Below are 24,078 nucleotides of genomic sequence, written 5' to 3' on the forward strand. Positions count from 1 at the left end.
GTTTTCTTTTTTAAAATTCCCCTGGCTATTCGGGGTCTTTTCTGATTCCACACAAATCTTAAAATAATTTGTTCTAACTCTCTGAAGAAAGTCCATGGTATTTTGATAGGGATTGCATTAAATGTGTATATTGCCCTGGGTAACATTGACATTTTCACAATATTAATTCTGCCAATCCATGAGCATGGAATATTTTTCCATCTCTTTGTGTCTTCCTCAATTTCTTTCAGAAGTGTTCTATAGTTTTGAGGGTATAGATCCTTTACATCTTTGGTGAGGTTTATTCCTAGGTATCTTATGCTTTTGGGTGCAATTGTAAATGGGATTGACTCCTTAATTTCTCTTTCTTCAGTCTCATTGTTAGTGTATAGAAATGCCACTGACTTCTGGGCATTGATTTTGTATCCTGCCACGCTACCGAATTGCTGTATGAGTTCTAGCAATCTTGGGGTGGAGACTTTTGGGTTTTCTATGTAGAGTATCATGTCATCGGCGAAGAGGGAGAGTTTGATTTCTTCTTTGCCAATTTGAATGCCTTTAATGTCTTTTTGTTGTCTGATTGCTGAGGCTAGGACTTCCAGTACTATGTTGAATAGCAGTGGTGAGAGTGGACATCCCTGTCTTGTTCCTGATCTTAGGGGAAAGGCTCCCAGTGCTTCCCCATTGAGAATGATATTTGCTGTGGGCTTTTCATAGATGGCTTTTAAGATGTCGAGGAATGTTCCCTCTATCCCTACACTCTGAAGAGTTTTGATCAGGAATGGATGCTGTATTTTGTCAAATAAAATTCCGAAAATTGTGAGAAATCTCAAAAGATGTATCATTCATGGAATTGGAATACCGGGAGGAAAAGGAAGAGAGACCAGGCAAAAGAAATTCCTGAAGAAATAATGTATGAGAATTTTCCAAAATTAGGACAGACTGCAATCCACAAATCCTGAAAGTTCAAAACTTTCAAAACAAGATAAAAATAAAAAATATATATATATATACCTAGGTATATCACGATCAAACTGTAGAAAGGCCAAAGCAAAGAGAATATCTTGGAAGAAGTCAGAGGAAAAAAATACCTTATCTATAGAGGAACAGGAATAAGAACTACAGTGGACTTATCAGAAATCATGCAAGCAAGAAGAAAGAGAAAAGCTATTTAAAGCATTAAAAGAAAAAAAGCAAACTAAAATTTGATATTCAAGAGGAATGAAGGCTTTCTTCAACAAATAAAAACTGAAAGATTTCATTGCTAGCAGATCTACCCTGCAAGAAATATTTAAAGAAGCTCATCAGACAGAAGGAAAATGATATTTGCAAAATATATCTGATGAAGGGTTTCTATCTGAAATATACAAAGAACTCTTAAAATTTAGTGGTAAAACAACGAACATTCCAATTTTAAAAAGTAGGTAAAAGATGTGAACAGATACCTCACCAAAAAAGATGGACAGATGGCAAATGAGCACATTAAAAGGTGCTCAACATCGTATGTTATGAGGGAAACACAAAACAATAATGAGATACCACTACAAACCTGTTAGAGTAGCTAAAATCCAAAAAAAAAAAAAAAAAAAGAAAAAAAGAAAATACTAATTGCTAAGTAGGATACAGAACAACGGATATTCTCACTCATTGTTGGGAGGGATGCAAAATGGTAACAGCACTTTGGAAGACAGTTTGGCAGTTTCCTACAAGCCCGAATATGATTGTCTTACTGTAACCAGCCAGCAGTTGCGCTCCTAGGTATTGACCAACTTATTTAAAAACTTTGTGCACACAAAATCCTGTGCACAGATATATATTAAGTTTATTCAGCTTTTTCTTATTGTAAGGGCGGGAGTGACAACTGCTAAGCTGTTTACCTGTTGGAGCTGAAAGAGGGATTCTGGATATTATCTTTCAAAGAACGACAGTGACTGGAGGAAATACCACTGGGAAATCATGGTATTTTCCTTTTAAATATTTATAAAGCCTGAAGTCCACAGGACCACCTATGTGCAATGATTTTGGAAATTTTTTTGCTTTTCCTTAAAAAAAAATCCTACAATAACAAGTCTGTCTTGTCCTCTGACTAATGATTTAATTTTCACCATAAAGGTATCTTAAAACAAAATTTACATCTTTTTAAAGTGAAAAACAATAATAATTTAACCTGTTGTCTAAGATCATATATATGACTCTCTGGTTCATTTTTATTTTTTTGATGTTTCTTCCTTTTTAAAATTAAAATTCCAGTTAGGTAACATATAGTGTGATATTAGTTTCAGGTGTACAGTATAATGATTCAGCACTTCCATACATCACCCGGTGCTCATCAGGACAATGCCCTCCTTAATCCCTATCACCTATTTAACACTGCCTTGCCCCCCCCCGCCAAAAAAGAAATATCAGTTTGTTCTCTATATTTAAGAGTCTGTTTCTTGGTTTACTTCTCACCTTTCTTTTCCCCTTATGACTTTCTGATTCTTTACTGAGAACTTGCTTGGCAAGGAAAAGAACTCAAGGCTGTATTCTGAAATCTGAGACAGGTTGGAACGGGCCTACAAGGAAGATGTGATGGCAGGTACAGCGTGCAGATAGGACCTGGGAGGTTGGAATAGCACAGACGAATTTTACCAACTAAATAGTTTGCCAGGGTCTTGTGAGACTATGGATTTTGGTTTCTTTCTTTTACCTCTCTTCTCTAGGTTGCCACGTGATGACTGAGCTACGTACATTACTCCCTGCTTCCTAAGAGCTGTATTTGCAGACAGTCTTGACTTGCCTCTTTTTCTCAGTGTGAGAATCTTTCCTTGGAAGTCAAGGTCAAGTTGTACAGGAGAACTCCAATGGCTGGGGGAATTTTTGGGTTAAGAGGGACTAAGGAGCAATCTCTAAAACACCCGTTATTTATCACAAGTGATCCTCTACTGAGAGGAGTATGGTGTGCTTGATTGGCTGGTCATGAAGGGGCAAGGTTAGGCTGGGAGGAAGCCTTTTCTCTTTTTCTCTGGTGCAGAAAGTGGAGGACTGCGACAATGCCTGGAGTACGCACTGTCCTGATAAGCCCTCCGTGAGTGAGCCGAGTACCATGGGTTTGCTCCCTGTGACTTGTCCACCTGACCCCTTACATCCCTTTGGGTGTCTGTAGCAAATGTTGTGATACCCTCACTGATTTCTAGAACGCTTTCAGTGTTTTCCTCCTAGGAAAAGATCTGATGCTGGAAGGTGTCACAGCCCAGCCTAACCCATGCTGACTTGGCACACCGCCTTGGACCTTTGATTGGGCGGAGTCTATGAGGAGGGAGACACCTTGTCTGGGCCATCACTCCCTTCTCACCCTCTTCCTATCCCAGGTAGAGGAGCCTCTACCTTCAGCAAGGGACCCAACAGGGAATGTGCCAGGGAGATGGGGTTGCAGCCTGAGGGAAGATCCTGGACCCCTGGAGGGAGAATGGGGCTTTTAATTTTTCTTATTCTCTTAAGAATGGTAGACAAACAAGGGGTAGGGGAAGGGGAGGTGGGCAGGGGGTTGGAGTGAATGGGTGATGGGCACCGAGGAGGGCACTTGACTGGATGAGCACTGGGTGATATGCTCTATGTTGGCAAATTGAACTCCAATTAAAAAAATTAAAAAAAAGAATAGCAGAAACTGTAGATGGAGAAATAGCCAGATTTATATCCATTCCATGCTATTAAGATATTTTTTAAAATATATGGTTTACACTGGAGATAAGGCTATCAGCTTAGTTTTGTGAGAGGGACTTTACCTAGGTGGACGGTATTTTCTGGGACTATATAAAAGTTTCTCAATATGCTAGGTACTAGGCAGAGAAGTGGAGCCTGTGAAATACAGCTTTTATGAAAGAGAGGGGCTAACCACACTTGGAGGAATTCTCTGGACCAAACTGCAGAGCCTTGGGAAAATTTAAGCCATTCTTTAATTATGGCAGCACTATATCAGTGATTTTCGGTGTGTGCTCAGCACTTGTGCTGGAATCATCAGGGAAAAGTTATTTAAAATGCAGATTTCTGACTGATTCTTTGCCTACGGAATCAGAATCTCTGCAGTGGGGCCTGAGACATCTATGTTTTAAAATAATTTCCTTGGTCATCTTTCTAAGGATCATTAAATATTGAGTATCATAGGGACTGTCCTTTTACATTTTTAAAGCTTTTTAAAAAAATTCCAGTATGATTAACATACAGTGTTATATTAGTTTCAGGTATACAAAATATTGATTTGACGTTTCTATACATTACTCAGTGCTCACCAGGGTAAGTGTAGTCACCATCTGTCACCATACAATGTTATTACCACATTATTGATTATATTCCCAATGCTGTGTTTTTCATTTTTGTGACTTATTTATTTTATAACTGGAAGTTTGTATCTTTTAATGTTTTGTTTATCTTCCCCACCCACCTTCCCTATGGCAGCATCCGCCCCCAGCCACACCGCCCCGTATTTAAAAGTCTGGTTTTGTTTTGTTTTGTTTGTTCATTTATTTTGTTTTTTAGATTCCACATATAAGTGAGATCATATGGTATTTGTCTTTGCCTGACTTATATTCTAAACCTAAAACACCCCACAGTTGTTATACTCATAAGGCTAGTGCTATTTTCGGCTTAGAATGGTAGGCAAAATTCTAAGATGACTTCCAATGAGCCCTGCCTTTGTAAAATCTCCCTTTGACTGTGGGTGGGTCTTTTAACTTACTTCTAAACAGTAGACTATGGCAAAAATGATGGGATATCACTTCCTTGATTATGCTACATCAGATAGCAAAGGCAAAGAGATCTTACAGATGGAATCAAGCTCCCTGCAGTAGCTGGATTTAAGTTAACCAAATGCAAGATTGATTTGGTGGGTCTGATCCAATCAGTTGAGTGCTTTAAAAATGGGTCTAGAGGTCAGAGATAAAAGCTGCAGCACAAACATTCTCCTGTTGGCCTTAAACAGACAAACTGACGTGTTGGGAAGAGAGTTATATGGCAGGGAATGGTGGGCAGCTGCTAGGAGTTGAGGAGCTCTATCTTATAATCCCGGGGACCCTAATGGGGTCAACAACCAGTGAGGTTGGAAGAGGAGCTTGAACCTCAGATAAAATTGTAGCCCTGGCTGACACCATGATTGCAGACCTGTGAGACCCTGACCTGAGGACTCAGCTAGGTTGGGTTCAGACTCCTGACTCACGGTAACTATGGCACGATAGATGTGTGTTGTTTGCTGCTGCTAGGTTTGTTATGCAGCAATACAAATGTTAGAGGATAAAATACCTTATTTCTCAAGCGTTGCCAATTAGATTTCTCAATTGCCTTGAGTCTGCAGTAACAGTCTTCAAATCAGGGTCTAGGAATCTGATGGGGAATAGGAGACTTTTCCAAAAGGGACAGTGGGCACAAAGAGTGTGAAAAGCATCAATTTTCATACCTGCAGTGTCCATACATAGTCTTTTATGTAGCCATATGTACTCTTTTCTCAAATTGATTGGCCTGGAAAAGTGTCTGCAATTCAGGAAATTGTGTGGGTTCTGCTCTTCCACCTTTCTTCTCACATTTTCCTTTCACCACTTTCTCAAAGGAAGTCATACTTTTGCACATCTGAAATCCTAGCAGAGGGAATTGTTTGGAGGTGTGAAAATCTCCAGTCAAATGACACAGCAGTATTGATGATGCCTCCATTAATCAAAACTTCATGCATCTGCTATGGGTTTTGTGTCTTTCTCTTTTACACATTTCTATGGAGTACAAATTGTGACATTCGAAACAGGGTGCTTTGGCTTCTGTGGCAGTGTTCTGAACTCACGTATATTGTAAACAAGGGTAGAAAGGGTGATGAAATTTTTTTCTATCCCTTACTTGCATCTGTGAAGGCAATACTTCCCAAAGAAAAGTAAAGAGAACATATTCCATGCTCTCTGCACTCCAGGATCCAGGCCAAGAGCCACTCCTACCTGGCACCGGACTGTGTTCACGTTAGAAGGAAAGGAGACACACACACAAAGGAATGATGCAAATTTTCCAAATGCCAGAGAAAACTTGTTTATGTATTTTCAAAATATATGGCAGTAGGTCTTATAATAATGATATTCTATCCATTTTGGGCAAAATAAAGAGTGATAGAAGGATTTTATATAAACCATCAAAAATTTTATAAAGATGTACAATTTACAAAAATCAAAATGACAACTTTTGCACATGTTGGACATAAGATGGGAAATTTTAGATGTCAACAGATAATTTAGAGGAGATCCATAGTTTCTCAAAATTATTATGGAGATATGTAGTTCAAATGTGAAGACAATTGATTATATCATTCAATTACAGGCTAAGGAATGCTGCGTTAACAATTCCTGAATTTCATGGCTTAGAACAATGAAGAAAGTTTATTTCTCATTTGTGTTACTGGTGACCGACCGACCACTCTACACTTTTATTCTGTCCAGGATCCAGCTCAAGGAACTGCCCCTACTTGGGACATGGTTGTGCTCCTACCAAGGGAAAAGACTTATAGTCATAACATGGGGTCATTCTTATGGCCTTAACTTGGAAATAGCACCATGATTTTCATCATCTTTTATGGATAAAAGCAAGCCACATGGCCAGGCCTGATATTAGAGGAACAGGAAACAAAATTCTCCCATTGGAGGAATCAGCAAATATTTAAGAACAAAATCTACAGAATTATAGATACTCATTTATAACAGGCAAAATGTGGATGGGCCCAGTGGATAAGGAAGTGGGCAAAAAAAGAAAATAAAGATGAGTTTTGGTATGAAAATAGAGGCACCAGGACACCAGGTAGGATTTTACTAAGTGAAGAGGGTTTCACTTCTTTGGACTGTATTTTTTTTTTCCTTTCAAATAATTTCAGTTAGTCACTTAAATTCCTCCCTTACTTGCGTCTGTGAATGCAATACTTCCCAAAGAAAAGTAAAGAAATGGGAACAATGTTTTCAGGCTGCTGACACATATGTGAATCAAGTCCAATCAATAGTGGATTTTTTTTCCCCACTGTTCAAAATTTATTCGGTATTTTAGTTGGTATGACAGAAAGTTGGTTGCATTGTCTTTCTACATTATATGGCGATGTATATTATATACTGACATATATAGTACACAAAAGAAGATCCGTTAGAAGAGTTATGCACAATATATGCAATATTGAATTTATTTATTTTTTATTTTAGTTTTTTTAGAAGGATGGATTTTTTTTAAAGATTTTATTATTTATTCATGAGAGACAGGGAGAGAGAAAGAGGTAGAGACACAGACAGAGGGAGAAGCAGGCTCCGTGCAGGGAGCCCGACATGGGACTCGATCCCAGGTCTCCAGGATCAGGCCCTGGGCTGAAGGCAGCGCTAAACCGCTGAGCCACCAGGGCGGCCCCAATATTGAATTTATACATTGGATCCCAGGATGTGACTGAAGAAAAAAAAGATGGACCAGGCATGTTGAGTGTTGGGGTGAAGGAATCAGAAGGTACAGAACAAGTAAATACACATCTGGCTTGAGGGGAACTGCAGCATACATGACATTGGCAGTGGTGCCTCCAAGAGGGTAGAACTATGTTATGTTAACCAATTTAGGACTCCCCAAGACACATATCATTCAGCATCAGGATATAGCTCCAGGGTTTTGTGAACCACTCCCATTTATAACTTTAGGAAACTCATGTTTTTCTTAGGTCATTTTAATATTACTACTTGAGTAACAGGTCAGATAATAAGGATAACATGCACAGCCTCCAACTAAAATCTTGTAGTCTAGACAGTGATGCGGTACATTAGAAAATTTTAAAACTGCAGCTCCTTTTGGATCCCCCAAAGTGTATCTGCACTCTTCTTCAAACGGGCCTCTTCCTCAGGAGTCAGAGTCCCCTTCACGACATCAGAGATTCCATTCTGTCCCAAGATGCAAGGAACACTAAGGAAGACGTCCTCTTTTATTCCATAGAGACCCTTAATCGTGGTGGAAATTGGATGCACCCACCTAAGATTCTTCATTATCCTTTCTGCCGAATATGCCACGGACAGTCCAATGGGCCAGGAAGTGTAGCCTTTCAGTTTGATCACCTCGTAGGCACTGTCAACCACCTGTTTGTGACCCTCTTTCCACTGTTCCTTATCTGCATCAGTGGCTAAGTCAGGGTGCGGATTCTTCAGAGAGACACCAGCAACATTTCCTCCACTCCGTACAGGCACACTGGCGTCTCCATGCTCTCCAAGGACCCACCCATGACAGCTTAATGGGTGAACTCCCAGCCTTTCCCCCATTAGGTAACGGAACCGGGCTGAATCCAGATTGCAACCACTTCCAAAAACGTGGGTTTTGGGAAAGCCACTTATCTTCCAAGCCACATAGGTCAAGATATCCACTGGACTGGAAACAACAAGCAACTTGCAATTTGGGCTGTATTTGACAATATTAGGAATGATGAACTTAAAGATGTTCACGTTATGCTGGGCCAAATTAAGACAACTTTCTCCCTCTTGCTGACGTGGCCCAGCCGTGATAATAACCAGCTTGGAGTTTGCAGTCACGTTATAGTCCTTGCAAGAGACAATTTTTAGTGTTCTAAGGAAAAGGCTGCCGTGCTGGAGATCCATCATCTCTCCCTTCAATTTGTCTTCCATGACATCAACAAGAGCGAGTTCACCTGCCAAGTCCTTCATTAAGATACTGATGGCATGGCACAGGCCAAGCCAACAGCACCAACCTCAACAACTGTAATCTTATTCTGGGGGATATGGTCTTCCTTAAGAAGATTCTGAGTCAGCTGATCCTTGAGAATTGCCATTTTGGACTTAGAACCAAAAGGAATCGGGAGTGCATGTCGGGCTGCAGGTGGTGGTGGGGTCAGGTCGGGACTTGGCCGCAGTGGCTCCGACACACCAATAACGGATTTTTTTTTTTTAAATCAAATACTTGTGAAATTGATGTTTGTATCTTTCCAGAAGTACAACTTCGCCATTTGCCATTGTGTGAAATGATTTGTTCATCTATTTGGAAACAGCATGTAAGAAGATTGTCAGGGAAAATGATGAGACAACAAATTCTGTTTTAAAATCCTAAAAGTTTCTCAGCCTAGGAAACTTCATAGAAACCTTCTGGAACTCTTGATGAGAACTTCAGGATCAGTCAGTCACCCAAGTTTTAATGCCAATCTGTAACATAAATGCTTCCAATATTCAAAGCTGTTCTGTCACTCGGTATATTTTAATGTGGAATCTCACCTCCTACAACTGTATTGGGAGATTTTACCACATGAAAATTTCATATGAAGTTCCCAAAATTATTATGTGTTTAACATATTTAAACATTTTTTCTCTTTAATTTCAATCTGGAATCATAGAAAGATTGATTGATAGATTATGGCTTAAAGAAAGCTTAGGGAAAAAATATGATCACGAATCGCTCTGTCTTTATTTTCTTTTATTCTCAATAAATTTAATCGATAGCCACTATAACATAAAGTCCTGCTCTGTATATTGAATCTAAATGATCTTTTCCTTGGAGAAGCCTGAATGCAAAGTACTTAGCATTGTGCCAGCCACACAGTAGTCACTCAATAAATGTTAGCTAACAAAAATAGTAAAAGCGATCCCAACATTTAGTGAATAAGGAGGACGGTTAGGCAGCTGAACACCACAGGGAAGAAATTAAACCTTATTTTTTTGCAAAGTTACTTTTTGTTCTAGCGTGCAGAGCAATGGAAGTGGTGATTTAAACAAGCTGATTTGGCCAGTGAGTCCAATCAGAACGGTGATGCGGGCAGCAGGGTTTGGAGGATCAGTTGTGTTGGGTGTTCTTCTCTGAAAGTCTCATGGTACTTTCCCTGGTGGCCTGGGTGTAATTTTGAAGTATTGTGTTTCATCTTGGAAATTTTGCACATGGAACTAGAATGAGGAACATTTTATTGTTCTGCTCTATAAAAGTAGTCAAATAAGTGTGTCTGCTAATCATCCCTTTACTTCCTAAAATTCTCCCCCTTGAACTTTTGAGAAATATAGGGATGATTCCAAGATCACCCAGCCAGAGTTGATTGGATTGGACCAAGAAGCCAGGTCTGACAACACATCTAGACTTCTTTTTACTGAACTATGATTGTTGTGTTAAGGAAAGGTAATCAAAATCTCACTTTTTGAAGGCTTGTCCCCATATTAAAAACAATTGCTACGACATTGAGTCATCTACTACTACGACATTCCTAGAAGATTCTTGGAGACAGCTTCTTGCCCTATTTTACCCATTAGTAAGTACAACCTAATTGTATATGACTTTCCATCTAAATTAAACCTCAAAGAATTTTAACTACTTGTGTTTCTAGGATTATAGGGTGGGTTCAGGACTCTGACACTATTCTGAAAACAAATTGGGCTCTTCCCCTTTCTCTAAAAGGGCATCCGTTTAGTCATTACAAGGTCAATACTTCCTTCCTGAAACAGTTTGAATGTAAAGTAAGTTTATAAGTGTAAGTAAGTGTCTGTCTTGAAATGTTAGCATAGTACCATTTAAAGGGGATGGTACAAATTTGAGAAGTGGGAAGAGAATACCTAATTTCTTTTGAATTTTTTTTAAATGGCTATCATCCAAATTTTCCCAATTTAAACCTAATACGTATTGAATAGTCTTCCAGTGTCCTCAGTAGGGGGGAGGCAGAAAGAAACAATGTTTAATTGGATTGCAGCTCCATGACCCAGCACTTGTCATTAAATCAGTGAAGAATCAGCTAAACCAGTTTGGTGTCTCGAAGGCAAAAACAACTCCTTGATTAACTAAATTTCTCACTTTTTAAATTGGGTGGCTTCCTTGTTGCATGGATACGGTATCAGATGAAACTAAAAATTAGAGATTTTCTGTAAACCCTAGGAAACATTTATAACACTTATCAAGGCAGCGCTTGTTGGGCCTACTTGGCAGCACCTGAACATTGTGGTGAAGGCACAATTAGCTTTGAGTCCTCTCAGCTCTACTTAGAGTTCTCTTCCTCTCTACTTCTGGTGACCCAGCTCCAGGTCCCAGGCCCATCTGGTGTGGAGACCCCTATACAGTGTTGCATTACCAGGGGGCTATCTGTCCTATGATCCTACCTGGGATATTAACTAATAATGACTGCCAGCGCTCAGCTTCCAGGTGCTATTTGAGTTCTAATGAGAGATGATAAGCAATAGCATCTCTAATGCTTGTATTTCAAGTAGATGGTGGGCAAAATTTTGAGGGTTAGGGAATTTTCAAATCTTATCCCACAGATGTCTGTGTTGCTATGGAATCCGTTCCATGCATTGAGCACAGCTGACACAAAAACAGAGCCAAGGTCAGATAGTGAGGATTTTAGTACAATTCTTCATCTGGACCCCCACTATTATCCCTCTCTGATTGCAAGTGCTGAGGATGAGTTTTGATGATTTGCTACCTATAAATGACAAGCTAGGGAAAGGAAGGATGAAGATATGCAACCACAAATATTAACTGAGAGCAAATATATCCTAAACACTGAAGTGGGTACACAAGTGAACAAATAAGTAGGGTCTCTCACCATTTGCTTCGACGTGGATGGAACTGGACGGTATGGTGCTGAGTGAAATAATTCAATCAGAAAAGGACAAACATTATATGGTTTCATTCATTTGGGGAATATAAAAATTAGTGAAAGGGAATAAAGGGGAAAGGAGAGAAAATGAGTGAAAATATCAGTGAGGGTGACAAGACATGAGAGACACCTAACTCTGGGAAATGAACAAGAGGTAGTAGAAAGGGAGGTAGATGGGGGGTTGGGGTGACTAGGTGATGGGCACTGAGGGGGGGCACTTGGTGGGATGAGCACTGGGTGTTATGCTATATGTTGGCAAATTGAACACCAATAAAAAAATAAAAAAAAATAAGTAGGGTCTCTGACCTCATGTTACTTGATAGGATAGTGGTGGGAGGTAGAAATTGATCAAACATTGTACATACCTGCTATGAATTACAATAAATAATTGTAATTATGAGGGAAAATAAAAGCATGATTTTGCCCAGGGGAAGATTATCCCACTGGTGAGGTTCACAGACTCTGGAGCCAATGTCTGGATTCAAATCCCAGCTCACCTGTGTGTTTTGGGCACACATTATTAAACTTTTGGTGCCTCACTTTCTTCATCTGGAAAACGGTGATACTAGTAATATCTTCTTAGTGGAGTTTTTGTAAGGATTAAATGAATTCGTATATGCAAGGTGATTAGGACAGGCACAGGGTAGACCTTTAGCTGTCATTATTATTTCTGGGGGTCAGGGAGGAATGCCAGTTGAGGATAATTTAGAGGAAGCTCCATGAGGAGGGTTAGGAAGTGAGCTCCGGGCAGAGGGGAACGCTTCTGAGATAAGAAGGAGCACAGCACATTTGAGAAACAGAAGAAAAGGCCCATCTGGAGTACCTCAGGTGGCCAGATGTTGAGATGAATGTCCAGAGGATAGATCAGATTATGTTGAGATTTGCAGGGCCTTTGAAGGATTCCGTATTTTTTTTTCTAAGTGCAATGGGAAGCCACAGATCTGTTTTAAACTGAAAAAAATGACATATGTAATGTAATATGTGCTTTGAGAATGGGCATTTTGCCTACCATGTAGAGATGGGTAGGAAAGCTGGGGCGAGGAAGCCATTTCGGGGACTGTGTCAGGCTAGTCAGGGTTATCTGGAGAGAGAGAAGCAATAGGATATGAATATCCATCTGGGCACAAACAGATTAATTTTTAGAAATGGATCGGTGATGGTATGGGCTAGAGAGTCTGAAACTTGCAGAGCAGACCTGTGGGTTGGAAATCCCAGCAAGAGCTGATGTCGCAGCGCATCCAAATTCCTTCTTCTCTGGGGACCTCAGCCTTTCCGCTGAAGGCCTTCAATTGTCTGGAGAGGCCCACCTGCGCTATGGAGGGTAACGTGCTTTAGGCAAAGTCTAGTGATTTAAATGTTAATTATGTATAAAAAACATCTTCATGGCAACATTTAGACCCAGTGTCTGACCAAACATCTGGGCACTATAGCCTACTAAGCTGACATAAAATTAACCATCACAGGATCTATTTCCATGGTTCAATGAGTATGATGATGGTGATGGTGGGAGGGGGGTGGTAGCTGTGGAGATCAAGAGGGGTGGTTGGAGTCAAGATTAGTATAAACACAGAATGAGCACAAGTGTGTGTTGATTGATTGTGGCCTGGGATAAAAATGAGGAGGAATCAAGAAGATACCCTTGATTTCTGGCTTTAGCAAAACTTACAACAAACAAACCGCAGTCCTACCTCAACCATCTAGTCAAATGTCAAATGCAGAGGGTAGGGGAGAGAAAAAGTACCAGGGATGAGTGGAGAGAGGAGGAAAGAGGAAGAGCAAAGAAGAAGAACCAGTGGTGGGCATCTTTCCTGTGCAGAGGCCCTGCCTGGGGATAGAGGTGGGGGTGAGAGGTTTAGCACTTGGGCACTAGCACTGGGAAGCGTGTATTTCACTTGGGAGCTGCCATAGGTGTCAGGGGACTGTGGCATGCATGAGAGGTTGCCTTTTACACTGGTGCCCTTGCTTCCCAGTAAGTGTGCTCCAATGGAAGTTATATACTTACAGGAAAGACCGGCTCATCCCACTGGGAAGCAAAGTAGGAATATGGAGACAGGATAATACCTCCTTTCTACAAAGGTTGGGGGGAAGTTGTTCCCAAAAGGAGACAGTCTTAGCTATGTTGAATGAAGCTGAGAGATCCAGCCTGCAGAAGTGCCCATCTAATTCGGTTGGTTGTATGGACACCTTGGGTATCCTTAGAAGGGTGGTTTTGCCAATGGTCCCATGTTGCAGATGAAGAAATTAAGATTAGAAGATAAACTAGTCTTTGTGCAAGCTGACTTCTCAGTTCATCTTCCTGAAAAGACTGTGTTCTTAACTTCTGTACATGTGTCCTCCCTCTGAGAATGTGCCCCGTGTGGGGTCTTGCTGCCTTTGCCCTGACTTTATGCCCTTTTCTTGATGTGGCTAGTGGAGAGTGGTGCTCTGGTTCTGGATGTTATCCCAGATCTAAACTGGGTCTTCTGAAAACACTTCAAAATTCTAATACTTAAGACTCTTTTACCAAACTCCTAACATTTTCTTGAAGGCTTACTGCAGGTAAATTGTCAGTGTATTGCACCAATTCTTTAAATCCTTCTTGGTTAGGGGACCCATGCAATTAAAGAAAATGCATTGAAATATTTATACTTGTTCTTATAACAAAATTTCACCCCAAACCGAGAACAACCACTTAGCCATATTGAAGAGCTGATTTAGTTTCAGCTCAGCGATTTTGAAATAAGCATTTGTGTAATAAAATGTAAATTATAGTAGCTCTTTTCTAGAAGTTACTGCGTATATATTTATAACTTTATAATATATGCTGTTATGGTTGATTTAATATTCTGTTATTTCCAACTGACATTAAATTCCTTCTGTTTATTTGGCTTCTGGATTCATAAGGGTTAGTGACCCTTTGCTCATGTTTCATGCTCTTTCCTTTATACACGGAGTGAAAGGAGTGGCCTTGAATCTGATTTGTAGCTGTGGTGATGATGTCTTTTTAACCCCCAGAATATATTTAGGAAGATGCATGCACATGTAAATCATAGTCATATTGGAGGAATAAAAACACTGAAAAGAACAAAGTAGTTGGTGGTTGAAATGCAATAGGCAGACTATTGTGGGGGAGAGATCAGAAAGTTCTTTACTGGTACTTCTATAGGATCACAATCAAATGGTTTGAATCCTTGAACCTTGAAACCAGTCTGTTTTTCAAGACTTTGTGCCCCACCTTTTGGTGCTTTTCTCTGTTCAGAGTGGATTTTTATTGATTGATTGATTGATTGATTCAGGTAGCAGTTTCCTTCTAAACTACATTTCGGAACTTATTTTTTTTCCTTTACTTTTACCTGCTGGCTTGGGACAGCCTTACCTTGATGAACATCTTTGTTGTTGGTTGAGGATGCAGTTAGTAGTTTTGCCATGGGCAGCAAAGTGACACTGGATTACTTTTCATTTGTCTGGCATACCTGGGGTGGCTGAACACAAGCATTTCACTTTTTTCTTTTTAAAAGATTTTATTTATTTATTCATGAGAGACAGAGAGAAGAAGAGACACAGGCAGAGGGAGAAGCAGGCTCCCTGTGGGGAGCCCGATGTGGGACTCAATCCCAGAACCCCGGGATCACGCCTTGGGCTGAAGGCAGATGCTCAACCACTGAGCCACCAGGCATCCCAACAATTCACTTTTGATTGCTGGACAGAAGATTTCTAATTTTCACATTGGAGTGAATCCTCAGCAGAGTGTGTATATGGCTAAAGGGTTGTGAGCACCGGGACAGCCTGTTTTCCATTTTTTCCCTTCTACCCTACTCATAAGGAAGACTCCTTGGGCCCCTGCAACCCTCTCTGGGCAGTTCTAGGTGCACTTATATTTCCCTGTGTATCTGATTGGATTAAAAAAACCCAATGACTACAAAACCTTGCCAATAATAAGCTTATCTTTTCGTGTTTAAAGCGTTAGGCTTACAACATTTCCCCATTTCATGACTGATAGTTTTGCTGTATGACCTTAAATGGTATTCCCGTGTGACTTTACCTGTTTCCACATTTCAAACAACAGCATCCATCATATGTCTCTCCCTGATTCTTTTGGGAAATTATGTAATGAGCACATCAGCCGGGAGATAGAAACCATACAAGCATCCCACCTGAGCATCCTACAGCCCTGTGCGCAAGGGCAGGCCTGGGGTCACGAGGGGACAGCCTGATGTCTGGCCTGTTGAGCTATTGTCCTACAAATGCTTTCATTTGTAAAGGGCTCCTATTTGAGCTCTGTATTTTGAAAGCAATAAGTATGCCACATGTGAAGAATGGCTGTGACCAAGCTATTTTATCACTTTCAAGGCAAGCCTATAAAATGCTCAATAGATGTGCATTTTTTTAAAAAAAGTAAGATCATTTTGCTGAACACAGGAAGTTCCGTTTGCAGGTTATTTATGTCAGGACTATGTGAGTTTATGTGGTGGTTTTAAAATATGTCCATGAATCCTCCAACATTCCTCCTTTCAAGATGTGCTGCCTAATTCCCCTGGTGTCTTAACTTACCCTCCCCTTGCATGTGGGCGGACTTAGTTATTGGCTTCTGACACATGGAATGTTCCAGAAATGATGATGTGTAACTTCTGAGCATTACTGTTTCATCTTGTTCTCTTGGATGTTCTCAGGGGGTAGCTCATCACCATGATGCGAGGACACTCAAGGTGACTGAGGAGAGGCTCTTGTGCAGAGAACCCAAGACTTCCTGCCCACGACCAGCACCAGTTGCCAAGGTAAGTGCAAATGAGCCAACTGGGCAGGAGGTCCTCTATGACCATGGAAACCTTTAGAAAAAGCTTTAGCTGCCATTTTGACTGTAAATCACCTGTTTAAGCTGCTTCTCATCCCTGAAGCTGAGAAATTTTATTGTTTAAAACCTTTAAGTTTTGAGGTATTTTGTTATGCAGCAATAGATCACTAATACACTTTGGCTTTTGGAAAACAGTGGGCATGATGGGTGTTTTGGAAGGATTCGCAGTCCTCATTTGGGTGGTCCCTCTCGTTCTCACTCAGGGGGTCCACCTCTCAGGACCATGTCTTTTCTGGGGAGTCTAAATCCAGCACTGCCATACATGTTTAGAAGCAAGCTTGGGGATTTCACACTAAACCTTTTTTTTTGCTTTTTGTTTTTAGAATTTATTTATTTATTTATTTATTTATTTATTTATTGAGCATGAGCTCAAGCAAGGGGGAGGGGGAAGCTGACTCACCACCGAGCAGGGAGCCCGATGTGGGACTCGATCCCAGGACCCTACATCATGACCCGAGCCGAAGGCAGACCCCTAACGGACTGAGCCACCCCAGCGCCCTCCACACCAAACTTGTAGAACATCTGGCACCTAGAAGTTAGCGTAAGAGGAGAGAGAGTTTTTTCCAAGTGAAGCCATATGCTGTTGCTATGGCGTGGCCATCGTTGTCATCACCATCATTGTGACTAAACATTCAGCTCCGGGAAATATCACAAGCGTCCATTTAAATGTGAGAAGCCAACCGTAGGCCCCAAAAGGCAATTGCATGGACCCTTATTTTTTTTTTTTTAATAGTTATTTTCCTCTTAAGTCCTTGCTATTTGTAAATGTAGATGATGCTTACATTTGGGTGATGTAGCCAGCATCACCCGGGGACAGACCCCATGTATCAAGGCAGTAGCATCTGCGTCAGCATTCCATTTAAAACACAGGTGTCAACTCAGCCATTAGCTTCATTTTACAAATTGATTCTCTTTATAGTTCCCCATATTGGATGACAGAGTTTCGAAAGGGAAGAAGTGGAAGAAAGAAGGATGCCTGCTGAGATAATTGCACTCGTCCCCTCTCTGCAGGAAATAAAATATCTCCTTTACCCATTCATTCCTCTAAGCATTGCTATTTCAAAGTGCGGTTCAGCTAAGAACTCAAATGTTCAAAAGCCCAGATGACATCTCTAGAGTAATACATTACCCAACTTTTGAGCTAGTAGAGACAAGGTGACCGATGGCTGGTGGGCTGGTCATATGCCCCAGAGAAATGTAGAGTCATGCATGACAGTGATTCCTCTCAGGGAGTCTGTGTCGGGGTTTTGAGACCGTGATTTGTTTGCTGCAGAACGAGCCAACCATGGCTCCTTCACACCACGCTTGTGCTCCATGCCGCTAGAGGTGAAGCAAGGATGTGTTTTCTTCTTTCTCCTCCTCAAGTTTGCGTGTCACTTAGTTTGCTGTTTGAGTAGGAATATTGGCCCCCTGACAGATGTGGGTGTCCGGAGATGAGAACTTGTGCTCTCCCCAGCTCTTCCTTACAGAGGATTCTTGATGCTACTTTCTGTGATGCCACTTCTCCTTTGGATCTTGTTGGAAGGCAACGTAGGCAGTTATTTTCAGTTTGGTACAATATAAGGTTAGGAGGGAGGCAGGAGGGGACAGTACTCATGGGAGAAGGAAAAGGGGCAGGAGAGAAAAGCAATTTACAATTCCAAATGTGCAGTTAAAAAGAACAGCTATGGAGGGACTAATTTCTGTGTACGTGTTTTCAAGGCCTGTGCAGTGGACAGACGTGTGGGGAGCCCTCCCCCACCATTCAGCACACCACCATCTCTGAGTCTTCCTCTGAGTGATCTTAAACAACCCCATCCCATCCCCTGACCTTCCTCCTTGCCTTCCATTTTGGAAAAGACCAGTGAGAAGAAGTCTGATTATATGTTCAGGTTAGCATGAAAATAAGGGAAGTATTCTTTAAGAAAATAGAAAAAAATAGAAATAAAAGAGCCTTTGCTTGTTGGGCAGGAGCCCCCCCAACCCCCCACTCAGGTCAGGGCCAAACTCCCCATTTTCATAATGCTTCAGCAGTTTCTGTTCCAAGAGACCTCACAAACTTGACCTCATGAGAAGGGGCTGGAAATGCTAGATGATGATTAGAAAAGTGGGGTGTGCTAAATAGTTTAATTCTCTATTGTAAATATTATTAGTATGATGCTTAAAAATGCTTTCCTCTAAAAATACTGGACTTTGGAGGGACAGTTTCTGTGGAGTTTAAATAAACAAGAGAGAGGTCTGGGTGCTGGGAGCTACTAGGGAAGCGTTTTTATTTGAATTATGATGGCAGTAATACCATGTGGGTTAGTTAGAGGGTAGATAGAGGTAGAGGGTAAATTAGAGGATTTCATATCACCAAGTAAGGAACTGAGCATTTCTTATGCCTGAATATATTTGTCTAATAAAAAAAATCATTTAGGAAGCAAGATTTCATATTTCAGAGTTTGTCTTATATCCGGGCCAGGGAGATTTAATTTTTAATGATAGCTTTTCAATGAGTTCTGGAAATATTAAGTATGGATTTGTACTGATTTGCAAGGGATTGCTAGATCATTCTTCCAACCGGTGTCCTGCTTCCCTGAGGCATTTCCAACTTTAAAGCCATGATTTCTCCTTTTCACTAACTAGATGTGTTTGGTATTGCAGAGGTATTATACTTGCTAAGACACTAGCCTTCCTTCCAACTACTCGGGTGGGTGGTAACCTATAGAATCCCTTGTGTATACTCTATTTTTACTGGGACTGAAGCACTATACTGAGCTTCTGAAATTTCCTCTTATGCACTATAGTGAATAATCTTAGAAATATTTTCACTATTTTTTATTAAGATGGAACACACATTATCATAACCACTGAAGAAATTAGAATAAGCCCTGATAACCAGATGTGTATGTTCCGGAATTTATTATCTTGGGTTCCTAGTACCTTGTAGAAAATATCTACTCTGACAGTGACTTCTAACATCCCCCCCCCCAATCCAGTGCTCCTCTCTTTCCAGGCACATGGGAAGATATACCTTCCTGCTGCCTTGCAGTTGAGTCAGTAATTACTGCCACTGAATTGTGAGCAGAAGAAACACATGTCACTTCAGGGCCAGAACATTCACTTGCTGGTGTATGACCCGCTAGCTCTGCCCATTCCTGGCAGTCATGGTCCCTGAGGCATTATGGAGAAATGGTGGCATTTCTAGATGTAACAACCACATGGAACAAAACTGATCTGCCAATTACACTGGGCATATAGTAGGAGTGACAAATAAACTTTTGTATTTTTGAGTCACTGAAATCTCTGGGATTCTTTATTAGTGCAGCACAATCTAACCTATTCTAACTATCATATGCTTCTTCACGAACAATGGCCTGTGGACAATCTGGCATGCTGTGCATCTTTAAAAAATTTTTAAATTTTCTGTACTTCTTTTATCATGGTAAATATATATCTAATATAAAATTTACCATTTTAACCGTGTTTATGTGTACGGTTCAGTGGCATTAAGTCCCTTGCCATTGGTGTGCGGCTATCACCATCTTCCATCTTCAGAATTCTTTCATCTTCCCAGTCAGAAAATTGGTAGCTGTTCAATAATAATCTTCATTCCTCCCTCCTCCCAACACCTTGTAATCACTCTTCCACTTGCCATCTTTATGAATTTGCTTTTTCTAGGTACCTTATATTAGTGGGTAATATAATATTTATCCTTTTGTACCTGGCTTATTTCACTTAGCATAACATCCTTGAAGTTCACCCATCTTGTAGCATGTTGGTATCTTCTTCCTTTTTTAAAGACTGAATCATGTTCTATCGTGTGTATACAACAGGTTTATTTACCCATTCCCCTCTTGATGGACACTTGGGTTGTTCCCACCTCTTGGCTATTGTGAATAATGCTGTTGTGAACATTGGTGTACAGTCCTTGTTTTAATTTTTGGGGGGTATATACTCAGAAGGAGAATTGTTCACATGGTAATTCTATGTTTAATTTTTTTTCGAGGAAGCACTGCACTGTTTTCCACAGTGGCTACACCATTTTACATTCCCACGAGCAATGCATGAGGGTTTCCCACATAGTTACCAATATTTGCTATTTTCTGTATGTTTTTCAGATTAATTTCTTAAATAATAGCCATCCTAACATGTGTAAAGTGGTATCTTGTGGCTTTGATTCGCATTTTCTTAATGATTACTTTTGTTGAGCATCTTTTTATGGCCAGTTGTATATCTCTTTTGGGGAAATGTCTGTTCAAGTCCTTTGCCCATTTTTGGATCAGGTTGTTTATATTTCTGTTGAGTTTTGCTGCCTATTCTTGTAAATAAAGTTTTAAGGAACACAGCCACTTAATTACATACCTTTTATGGGTGGCATTGTGCTATAACAGCAGAGTTGAATAGTTGTGATACCTCCTGAATAGCCCACAAAGCTTAAAACATTTGCTGTGCTAACTCTTACAGAAAAATTTTGCCAACTGTGGGACATTTGAGCTTCGGTTTCCACTTTCCCCAGGAAGCCTGTCAAGTGTCACTTGTGTCACAAGTGTCCTTGTCACTCTTCCTTTTTCATTCCCTCCACCCTTGACCTCAACATGTGACACTTATTCTATCAGTCAAAGCTGTGAAATAAGGTAACACTTGGGAGTTGAGAAGGAGAACAGATTATAGGAAGGACAATATTTCAAGGACATAAGGTAAACATATGAAAGAGGGACTCTATCTACCATGTTTTGTTTTTTATATTAATATTTATAACCTTTAATGTACAAGGGTACTGCTAGGTACTTTTCATGTATAGCAACATTTAATTATCAGAACATATCTCTGAGATAGGTGTCCTTATTAACCTTATTTTAAACATGAAGGCATTGAGGGTTTTTTGCCCAAAGTTACATTGTAAGTGACTGAGCTAAGATTTGAACTCAGAAGAGTCTAGCTCTAGAGTCTCAGTTTAGCCACTCAGTCACTATGGTGAGCAGAAACAAGTTACACGTGGAAAAAGGGAGCCAACCAGATTGGAGAAGAAGCTGTGTTTGGGGAAGTGGAGGTAGGGAAGGTAAATGTTACAGATTTAAACTAAACTTCAGGTGGCCTTGACTGCCAGGCTGTGGATTTTGGACTTTATTGTGAGAACTTCGGGAGCTTAGATGGTTGACATCAATCTGGAATTGTGAAGAGTTGAAGGCGTGAGGCGAGGTAAGGCAGGGGGAGCGCTTGGAAGGCTGTTGTAGTACAATCTACCGCAGTGAATAGGGCTTCAACTATGATGCTATAAATTTTAAAGTGGATAATAAAAAGTCATGAATCTGTTTTCTTAGAGTAATGACCTCTTAAAGGTATTTCTAGGTTAATTTTAGAGGAGAGTGTAGGTCATCCCTCTCCTTTCTCTCTGTGTCCTTGGCTGGATTTTTCATCTACCATGGAAAATGCTGGGAGATGTGCCATAATAAAATTGGGAATTGGAAAATATCGTCCCCTGAAGCTCCTTTGTCTATGGCAATAGTCATTTGTGATTTTCTTAAGGCTTGTGGGGATTTTCTCAATGCACACAGGGACTGAGAACTTTTATTTGATCTCCTTCTAGTTACTAAAAATTATAATCTTACTTTATTCTATATGACAGATAGGACTCTGTTTATAGTACTTCTAATAGTTTTGCTAGATAAACAGGAGAAAAGGTCTTAATTTATTCTGAAGGGGTCTAGAGCAGGAATAAATCAAACCTTTTTTTTTTTTTTTTACCACAAATACATATTTGAGACTTGGTGGCCTATGTTCAGAGAGCTTCTGGAAATTTGAACAGTTCAGGAACAAGGTAAACATTTGAGATAATTTTCATGAAGAACCTGTAACAATTGTACCTACCTGTTTGGCTTTATCAGGGTTTGGTTTAGAATATAACACGCACAATACAGTCAGTTCTCATGATTCACAGTAGTCATGTTCCATAAAGTCTCTGTGAACACAGAGTCAGCAAATAATGAATTGTTGCTCCTGGGGGAATGCAGGATAAGTTCCTTGGAGCCTCTAGTCACAATACTTTCAATAATAGATCAATATATGACTTTGTTGTGTATGTGTGTCTGTTTAAAGACACCTTATTTATTTGTTATTTATTTATTTGTTATTTATTTATTTATTTATTTATTTATTTATTTATTTATTTTAAAGGTGTTTATTTTATTTGAGAGAGAGAGACAGAGATAGTGAGAGAGAACATGAATGGAGAGGAGAGGGAGAAGCAGGTTCCCCACTGAGCAGGGAGCCCAACGCAGGGCTCCGTCCCAAGACCCTGTGGTCATGACCTGAGCTAAAGGCACTTAATTAACTGACCCACCCAGGCGCCCTTAAAGCTACCTTATTTAAAATAGATGATGGATTCATGAACATTGAATTAACGGCCAACAGCACTGCAACTCATACCTGAATGAAGCTTATTTAATATATGTGTTTTCTCTAAGAGGCACATCATAGACTTCTGTGCTTAGGAACACTAGACAGCATTTCAGCACTGATTAGGAGCCATTTTCACGTAAAAATGTGAAAGTGTGGCACTAACCAGGACAGCAGGAAGGACACCTAATTTTAGTATGGGAGCTAGAGTAAGAAGGTCGAATGCCAGCGTGTTCGACCTTGGCTGAGAACATGTGCATCAGGTGATTCAAAGTTTTTGCCACTCTGAACATTTTCTTAAATGACCGCAAAAAGCTCCACAAATGTTGATTAGGGAGTTACAAATAAATTTTAGCATGTAAGTCAATTTGAAAATATGGAATCCATGTATAATGAAGATTGACTCTACATGATTAACGAATGGCATTATTTTTATAACCAAAATTCAATTTGGTTAGCAAAGTGCTACCCCATGCTTAAGCCCTGTCTGAGGAAATCCTTGATCCTATGCACGTTGGTCTGCTCTGATTTGTAGGGAGAAAGCATCGGGAGGTAGCAGCTGGACCAGGTGCTTGTCTTGCATGACAGCAGATTCCTTCACCAGTCCAGGTGTGAAAACGCCAGTCGAGTGATGACTAACCCATATGCTCAACCCTAACTAGTGAGAACTCACAACAGACTTAATCTCCTTTTGCCTTCCCCACATCACTTACAACAGTTAGAGCATGTGAAGCACAGATGGTTTTAGTCTTGAGACAGGACTTCCACCCTAGGAGAGTCAAGAACACAAGGAACTGCCAAAGCTAACCTTGCATGTCTCCCAAGACAGGAGCATCAATCAAACAGCCTGCAAAGAAGGATGCTGTTTGATGCAGCTGGGAAACGAAACTCAGGCACAGAAAGGCCAGAAAGTCTAATCTGGGTCCTGCTTATAAACCTTGGTGAATTAAATTCATAGGCGAAAGCCAGAGAGCTAGAAAGAATGATTCAGCTGGTTGATTGTAAAGTTTGATTCAACTTTGAAAGCTTTCCAAGCTGCCCCCACTTGAATAGTGAGAGTATTGGGGTCATTTCAAACTTTGGAAGCAATTGCCGAACAAGGAACCGAGTTCCCAAAGCCCCTATATCCAGGATGTCCTGGTGCTAAGTCATCATCCTGTCCAGGACTATGGACAGAATTCAAGGTCTCACCTTAGACCTGCACTCCTCTGGTACCCAGGGCCCTTATAGCAGTGGTGACGACCCCCGCCCCCCAACCCTTCCCACCTCAGACCTGTCCTCTGTTGCAGGCCCCATGCTTCCAAACCATCTGTGAGGC

At 40.5% G+C, this 24,078-nt stretch overlaps 1 protein-coding gene across 1 annotated transcript; it reads right to left on the bottom strand.

Annotated features, from left to right (window-relative positions):
• Positions 1–7,741: 7,741 nt before the first annotated feature.
• LOC112678754 (L-lactate dehydrogenase A chain-like) lies at positions 7,742–8,811 on the bottom strand. Its single transcript, XM_035704632.2, is given in 2 exon segments — positions 7,742–8,666; positions 8,669–8,811. Coding segments are annotated over 2 exon segments (1,002 nt in total). The 5' UTR covers positions 8,777–8,811; the 3' UTR covers positions 7,742–7,772.
• Between the last annotated feature and the right edge of the window lie 15,267 nt (positions 8,812–24,078).

This window comes from Canis lupus, chromosome 22 (assembly GCF_003254725.2).
Source record: "Canis lupus dingo isolate Sandy chromosome 22, ASM325472v2, whole genome shotgun sequence".
Lineage (NCBI taxonomy): Eukaryota > Metazoa > Chordata > Mammalia > Carnivora > Canidae > Canis > Canis lupus.